This window comes from Thalia democratica, chromosome 4, assembly GCF_965202585.1.
Source record: "Thalia democratica chromosome 4, ktThaDemo2.hap1.1, whole genome shotgun sequence".
Classification (NCBI taxonomy): domain Eukaryota; kingdom Metazoa; phylum Chordata; class Thaliacea; order Salpida; family Salpidae; genus Thalia; species Thalia democratica.
In genome coordinates, this window is record NC_139168.1 from 65,338,121 (window position 1) to 65,346,914 (window position 8,794).

Here is an 8,794-nt window from a genome sequence, read left to right on the forward strand (position 1 = left end):
CCTTACCCAGTTTATAAACTAGTGAAACTCTTAGCAAGCAATGGTAAATGGTTAGTTTTTTGTATATTGGTTTATTGTTTGAAAATAAATTATAGAAAATATTTGTTTTCTAAGAATATATATACATTTTAAATTAATTCAATGCATTTTTAAATTACATAAAAATTAGTACTGTTTATAATATAAAAAATATGTTTTAAACATTTTAACAATACACATTTATACTTTAAAACACCTGAGTTTTCAACCAATGCATATTTGTTGTTATTGAAATTATTTTGTGTACAATTTTTTACGTACATTTCTAGAAACTTTTAAGCTTTTATTTCAAAAAAAAAAACAAAGTTAATTTAGATTCTATAAGTATTAATCCACTTAGTTATAAAAATAATCACACAAAAACTAAAATAAAAATGTTGATTAAAGTTAGATAGTCCAGTGGATTTGTTAAGCAACAAGAGTACTTGAATATTTTTAACAAAAGCTTTCTAGGAAGCAATATATATATTATCCACTTGTATTATTTGTCTTCAAAATGAACTTTTAATAGCAGTAATATTTTTTGTTAATCTCCACTTATATAGTAGTTAATTTGAAGTACAGTATTCTGAAGTACCATACAATCAACACATGAGTTATTTTTAAAATGTGCACATTTCACAGTGTATTCATTTGATGGAATTCTAGTCTTCAGTTTGCTGTTCATATCAAGTTGCGCCTACTTGAAAAAAGTGCCAAAGCTAAAGGAGTGGATGTTCAAAGAAAAGAAGGGTTTTTTCGGTATATTTTATAAAGGTTAGTCTTTTATAAATTTAGTTTTGATTACAGCATTCTCATTATTAAATAAATTCAATAGCTTTTCTAAGTTTAAGTGTATTACAAGCTTTTTTTTTACTCATAGATATTTGAAATGCCATTAACTTTTAAAATAGTTACTAACAAACTAAAATCTATAATTTGAATTATTTTATTGGTTATATTAATAATTAAATTATTACTAAATAGTTAGTCATTCAGTTTTATCAAGCTTATTTTTAGAAAATTTATTGATTTTAAAAAATGCTCAAGTGCAGTTTACTGCATCACTTTTGAATTAAAAGTTAAATTTTATTACTAACAATCAGTTTATTATATATATTTGTAACTTTTTTTTTGTTTTTTGTTATTAACTTTAAAATAATAGCTTTTAAATTTTCTATCAAATTTGAAAAACTGTATTTTACAATTTATTCAGTGCATAGTATAAACTGTTTTTAAAAGTATACATTTAGTTCTTCAGCATTACACTTAAATATTTTTAATAAGAAATATATTTCATAGATGTAAGAAAGTTATTTGTACATGGGATTAACCTTAAGCTGTAATATAAAGGATATTTACAAAAAATCTTCTCTTACTTTCTTTGTTTATTTAGTTAGTTGTGCTTATTGGATTGTTATTCATTAAAGTTTACATTTAATTAGTTTTTAAAGTTTTATAGCACTGTACAGTTTTAAAAAAATAATCTTGCCACAATTTTTTTCACTAACAAGTCCGGTCTACAAAAGAAATTATTTTTCTGGTAAATGTGACCGCTCACTAAAATGCTGCTCAAAACTACCTTAATTTTACGTTTTTGATTCAGATTAAAATTTTACACTTAAAAGTTATGGATGTTTTGTTTTTTTTTACAGGTAAATAAAGCATTCTTAATTAAAATTTAGTGAGCAGTGCAACAAACTGTTTTTTCCAAACACAATTTTTTTTCCCACAATTTTCATCGAGGTCTATAAAATTGTAGTAATAGATGAATTTTAATTTAAATTGTAGCAACTGTAGCTTTTTAATAAACAAACAAAAATAAGTTTAAGTTAAATAAAGCCCAAACAATTAATTAACACAATTATGATGCAACAAAAAGGTAATTAGATAGTGGAACTGAATAATCAATTTCTTTTTGTTTGTATAAAGTTGTCCTGTAAATATATATAAGTATATCATAAATTTTGAATAGGTCACTAGAATAAGAACATTTTTTTAGTATATTGAAACTTGCTTCACTGTAACTCTTTGTACAAACTAACTCTTAATTAAATATTCTGCCATTAAAAACCTTTTATTTGCATTCTTATTTTTAAAATTATGGACTTTGCTTGATTTTTTTTTATTATTCAAAACACATTTTTGAATATGTCTTCTGGTTCTCATTACTAAGGTTTAACCTATATAACTGTTTGAGCAACAGCATTTGATCGCGTAAACAGCACAAATCTTACATTCATTTGGTATGAGAACTTTACCTCTTGGACTGAGAACTTGGTTAGAATTGAAAATTATTCTAGGTTTAGCTGAATAGTATTTTTTTTATCATTTGTTTAATACAACACTAGATTGAATTGACTTTCCACTCACATAAGCAGCGTTGCCAAAATTCTGGAATACTGAAAAAACCTTGAGTTTGACAATAAAGGCTAAATGAACTTGAAAAACCTGTAATTTGATAGTTAATAAAAAAAAACGGAAAAACCTGGAATTTTAAACACTTTTTATATATAAAGTAATTAAGTTTCAACTTGACACGAAAGATCTATCATGTAGATAAAAAATTTGTATTCATAATATTTCTTACTTAAAAACTTATTTAAAGTAGTTTTACAGTATTTCATTGTTGTTATAATACAACTTAAGACTATTTTTTACTGCAAACATAATTTTTAAATAAAAATAGTGCTTTTGCTTCAAAACTTGTGCTTTTGAAAACCTGGAACAAATTTCTCAAAATCCTCTGGCAACTGTGCATAAGGCAAAACTAGCTTAAGCCTACATTTAGTTTGGTCCATTATCATACATGCGGTTTAGTTTTTTATTATCAGTTTTTAATGCTCTATCGATTAATTAACTTCGATATTTGTTCTCTAATGATGTTTATTTAGTTACCATTAATTTACCTAAAAATACTTTAGGCTTACAAAGTTTTCAGGCTCTGTAAAACAAAGTTTTAACGTATCCCACTTTTCTTCTTTTCTACAGTATTAAAAACTTAAATGCTGAACAGTAAATGTTATTTAATAAAAAACAGAAGTATATAGTTATTTGTCTTAACTAAAAAAATTGCTCAATTTACTGAAATGTAAAGTGCTTATTTAAGTTAAGATGTACAGCTTAATATTAACAACCTTTAATTTAAGTTTACTATTTTATTTTACTTCAAAAGGGCGCAATTTTGTGTCATCGAAACCTGGTTGTTAATAAAATATTTAATTTGCATATATGTATTTTAAAACAAAAGTAATAAATTTATCGTGTTTTTTATATGGATGTCCAAAATCTAAATTTATTTTTTGCTCCAGTTTTTTTTTAAATTTTTATAGCTTAATTTGTTTATCCAATTTTATAAGAAATGAAGTTGTTTTTTTACTTTTGCTCATGATTGAATTATTAGGTGTTTTAGTTGTTAAACTTTGTATATTGATTAATTCTTTTTGCTTGATTAAACTTCTGGTTGTATTAGAAAACCATATAAGTTGAAATTTATTTATCATTACACTTGTTCACACATAATGAACGTTGTTGAAGTATATTTGTGCTGAGAAAAAAGTTTGTTGTATTACTTAGCATCTGAAGTAAATAAACAGCGAATCTATATTCAAAATTTGAACAGTAAACTTTTTGTTTATGTTACATGCCGAAAAAAAGTCCATTAAGCAGGGTCGGAAAACTTCAGTCTGCGTGCCCGCGAACATCTTGTTCTTTTATAATGTTTGCGATTCATTAAAAGCAATACTCTGACCCTGTGGTTATGGCCCTGCTAAAAAAAAAAAATAAAAACTTACGTTGGATGCAGGAAATGAGAGCTAGAAAAACGTTTACGTTCCGTGAGAAATTCAAAACTCACACTGTATATTCTGCAGTTGGTCATGTGGAGTAAGGTCTAAACTAAAACTGCGACCCACATTTTTTTTCTAAGTTGAGCCTTCGGACCTCTGACATAAAAACTGCTTCCAACATATTTAATCACGAAAGTTAACATTTGCGCTTACTTGAAAGCTTAAAGTACTATAAAACGTTTTGAAACAAAATTTTGATGGGGATTTTTTTTAAACTTTGAATTTTGAGTTTTATATAGTTGACTTTCTTGATATTTTAAAAATATACTACTAAAAATCTTTCTTAACCATTTTTTTTATTCAATTTACCTCAAATTTTCAGGAAACATCTTAATATTAAAAAAAATGTTTGGATAATATTTCGTTAAAAACGTATATATATATATATATATATATATTTATTTATTTAATTATATAAAAACTATAATTCAAACAGCTGTTTCACACATTGAAATGTAAAATTTCATGTGATCTTCAGTGAGTTGTAGTTTATTATCAGTGAGTTGTAGTCGAGCACTATCGATCAGAACTTTGTATAAAACCTTTAATATATATATATATATATATGTGACCAATAAAAAAATTAAAGTCTATTTGTTACGTTATTCAAATAAAAGTCATAGATAATTGAAAATGTAAAAGTCCTTCAGACAAAAAAGTTCAAATTTTATAAGGGTTGGACTGATAATTTTGAAAACAATCGCTCAAAAATTGTAAGGGGAAATATATTTCAAGTAAAATTTTATTTTTTGTGCATCTGTTTGCTTATATCTCAAAGTTGTTTTTAGTTCTAAAAACGGTATAAATAGATTTGAGGCTTACTTATTAATGTAGTAAATGATAAGACATAAAAAAAAATTTTCACTGTAGACGTTGATAAGATTTGTTTGATTTCCTTAGCACACCTTATTGTATTTGTTCTGAATATATCACAATTTTGAAAAAAAATGTTGTTTATTTAACTTTTAAACTATACTTTTTGTGACTGAGTTGATCCTAAGTACTCTTCCTAATTTTTAAGCATATTTTTATACTTATATTAAAAGAAAATTGCCAATAAACGAACATTATATGTTTGAATTTAAAATGGTTGTTTGATTTAATACTTAAGTTTATTATTTAAAGGTTAAGTAAGTTAATATTTTTTCAGATAGTTCCAACACAAGTGTCCAAGATTTTGATTGTGTTTTGTTAGATATACTATTTATTTTATATGACAATTTAATTACTTTTTAAAACAGTTTAGAAATCTGTTTAATAGTTAAAGTCTTAACTGTATAACGTGTTTTCACCTTTTTTGTTACCCTGTTATCTTTGAGTTTCTTTTTAATGGTTATAGTACAGGGGTTGGCAGGCGTTTAATGGTCGAAGGCAACATCTCAAAAATAAAAATCTATGTTGTTTATTGATCTAAATTTTTTTTTAGTTACAGCGTAAACTTTTCTTCATTACAAACTCCAGAAAATCTAGTGTTAGTTTCAATAACTTTTGACGATTTAGCTGGTCAGGTCTGCATGCTTACAGGCTTAACGTTTAAAGTCCACAGTTTGTCAATCGCTGTTTTAATCATTTAACTCTACTATTATTCACTGCACCGTTATAGAAACTTGTTTTAAAATTAAAACAATGTGCACATTGCTAAAAAAGTACTTTCAGTATTGTATGCTAACTGTTTGGTATGTTTATTTTCGTTTTTTATAATTTTTACACAAATTTGCTGTTATCCAAATCTCATAGTACGTATATACCATTTCTTTAATTTTTTATATAACCAAAACAATATTTTATTATTTTCTTCTTTTTTCTTAGTTAAGTCCAACATCTTAGAAACTTGATTTAGTCTTTTTTTTTTCTACTTGTCAAAGTGTTTAATTACTTTTATGTGACACTGCTGGCTGTGGTCACAAAAAAAACAAAAAATTTAATATATTTTTATTTTGTAAGTGATATAATAAATAAGTAATGATTAGCTCTTAACTTTCCATAATTTAAATTAGATATTATAATAATAATTATAAATTGATAATAATAGATAATAATAATTATCAACGCATAATGTTTATGTGAATTAAAATTTTCAACTAATAGAATGTATAAGTTTTTGCCAATACAATATAGTTATTAAATTTCCCTAATAAGTTTCCAAACAGCCATAAAAGTTAAGCCTTTCTTGTTTAACCAATGTCTGTCTTGGTCAGAAAGCATGAGCAAAGTATTTGTTTTATTTTAATTAAATTTGTCTGCATATCTTTTATTCAACACTAAAGCTTTATTTTCAATATCCCAAATTTTTCAATAAAGCTTTTTTATTCAGGTTTCATATGAACATATGCTGACCGAGTTTTACTTTTAAGTTTTAAAAACTAGCACAAAGTTGTCTACTAAATAAAATGTTTTCTCCTTACAAATCAGTTTGAAATAAAGATCGAGTGTATGTTATGGTAAATATTATAAACAATATAAAACAAAGTTCATAAATAAAAAATATGGTAATTGAATTCAAGTGGTTAACAATTAACGCTTTTATGATATTACAAGCATTTTACGAGTTTATGGACTCACGACTATCTTAATTGAGGTCAGTAAATGTAGGATTTTCATTTATTCCAGCAAGTTGTTATTTTGCAAAACTTGAGTTTTACCATAAAAACAGCAATCCTAAATTTTTATTTTAAACCTCAAATTTTACATTTACAGCCGGAGTTATAGGAACGCGCCTTCACATCGCGGTCAGCCTCACCTGCATTCTCACATCCTTCTACGTCCTCCTCTTCAAATAACCGCATGATCCTCATCCTCCTCACCCTCCTGCTCTTCCCGTCTTCCCTCCAAAAATCCCCTCCAGTCGACGAAAACGGCTACATTTTATACTGCCCCTGCATGGGCAGGTTCGGCAACCAGATGGACCACCTTTTAGGGTCGCTCCAATTCGCCAAGAAGTTGAACCGCACCCTGGTGGTTCCCCCTTTCATCGAGTACCACGGCCACCGCGGCAACCGCTACATAAACTACTCTGATTGGTTCGACCTCGCAAAGCTTGCCCGCTTTCACAGGGTCGTCGAAATGAGAGATTTTTTAGATGATCTGTCCCCTGAACTATGGAAAAATAAAACTGTTTACTGCCACGAGGTGGCGATGAAGAGAAGTTCCGAAAAGGGGAAATGCCCGGCGAAGCAAGGCAACCCCTTCGGCCCGTTTTGGGACAACTTCAACGTGACTTTCGACCGATCGAAAAGCTACAAACTCAACTTTGCGTCTTCGGCCGACCAATGGGAGCGCAAGTTCCCGAAAGCGTCCAATCACGTGATTGCTTTGATGGGGGCGCCGGCCAATTACCCGGTGTTGAAGGAGAACCGCAAACTGCAAAAGTTCGTCGATTGGAACAGCAAGGTAACCGGCGAGCGTGACCAGTTCATACGGGCGAAGCTGATTGGTCCTTACCTGGCGGTTCACCTGAGAAACGGCGCCGATTGGCTGAGAGCTTGCAACCACGTGACGGCGGAAGGAACGAGCCACCCTTTCATGTCGTCGCCGCAGTGCACCGACCGGAGGGGAATTTTGTTCACCAACGAGATGTGCTTCCCGTCACCAGACGTCGTCCTTTCGAAAGTTCTGAAAGTTGTCATGGCAACCGGCGTGAAGCACCTGTTCGTTGCCACCGACAACGACCCCATGCGAAAGGACTTCGAGCAGTTGTTCCGCACCAACGGGCTGGATGTCGACGTCGTCACGTTTCCGCGGGATTCCGTGAAAATGGACTTGGCGGTGATGCTGGAAGCTGATTGGTTCGTCGGAAGTTGCGCTTCGTCGATCACGGCCATGGTTGCCAGGAAACGAGCGGTCGAAGGGAAACCGAGCGGATTTTTCGGGGTGGAAGAACATTTGAGCCATTCCGAATTATAGTTTTTATTGTATTGTTTTACAGCCACGTTGATTCTTTCCATTTTTGTAAAATTTTAAAATTTACATTTATACATTTTATTTGTTTCTGAATTTTCTAAAAGTTAATTGTTTAAATAAGATTGTTTTATTTTTTTTACTAAATTTATAGTTTCCAAAGCTAGAATAGTACAAAATGTTTAAATGAGATGTTAAAATTATTTGATTTGTCTTTTTTATTAAAAGCTTATAATTAAACTTTCTACTTATGTATTAGAATTTTGTTTCTTTAAATTTATTTACAGTAAATTTTTATTTTTTTACCCTTTAAATCTTATTTAGGAAAAAAAATAATCCTACTAACTCAGAATTTACTTTTTTATAATTTTAATTTAATTATAGACAAATAGATGACAACTAGTTGTTTTGTTAGTTTAATAGTTTTGTTTTATAACAATGCTTAACTATTTTTGTTTTATACACCATGCATTAAGAGCATATTACTAAAACTCAATTCACTTTTGTACTTGATTTATTAAAAATTTGTTTTCTAAACTATACAAAATTTTAATACAGTTATAATCTTCAGGAAATATGAAGAGTAAGCTCCAAGTAAAAATATGTTGTTTCTTATTCGGATAAGTTAAGTTTTATTTTCATAACCGCTTTTTTAAAACCATTTACTGTATATGTTAAGACGCTTTAATTTCATATGTGTTGCGTACATTGCACAGTTTTTGCAAACAAAACAAAATTTTATATTTATATTATTTAAAAGCATCTATTTGCTTGGTATGGCTAATTATTCTGTATGACTATATTTTTGACCCACAATAATTGACAACATCAACGTTTGTGTGCGATTAGGTTAGCTAAAAATTTAAGATTGAAACATGTGTAATTCAAATTACGAAGTTTTATGTGTTGATATCAAATTAAAAAAAAGTGTACCGTTTTAATACTTTAACATCAAAACATTTGTTACGACAGATATTAGATATAGCTACCTTCTGAGCTTTTATGAGTTACTAAAACGGTATTAGATACTG

At 28.7% G+C, this 8,794-nt stretch overlaps 1 protein-coding gene across 1 annotated transcript; it reads left to right on the forward strand.

Moving 5' to 3' along the window:
- Positions 1 to 670: 670 nt before the first annotated feature.
- Positions 671 to 8,199, forward strand: LOC145833899 (GDP-fucose protein O-fucosyltransferase 1-like). The gene is made up of 2 exons (XM_082941151.1): positions 671 to 795; positions 6,564 to 8,199. Exon 2 carries the CDS (start codon positions 6,651 to 6,653, stop codon positions 7,767 to 7,769), a length of 1,119 nt encoding a protein of 372 aa, XP_082797277.1. The 5' UTR covers positions 671 to 795; positions 6,564 to 6,650; the 3' UTR covers positions 7,770 to 8,199.
- Positions 8,200 to 8,794: the final 595 nt, after the last annotated feature.

Coding starts and splice junctions, on each gene's coding strand:
- LOC145833899 (XM_082941151.1), top strand. CDS start 6,651: ATGATCCTCATCCTCCTCACCCTCCTGCTCTTCCCGTCTTCCCTCCAA.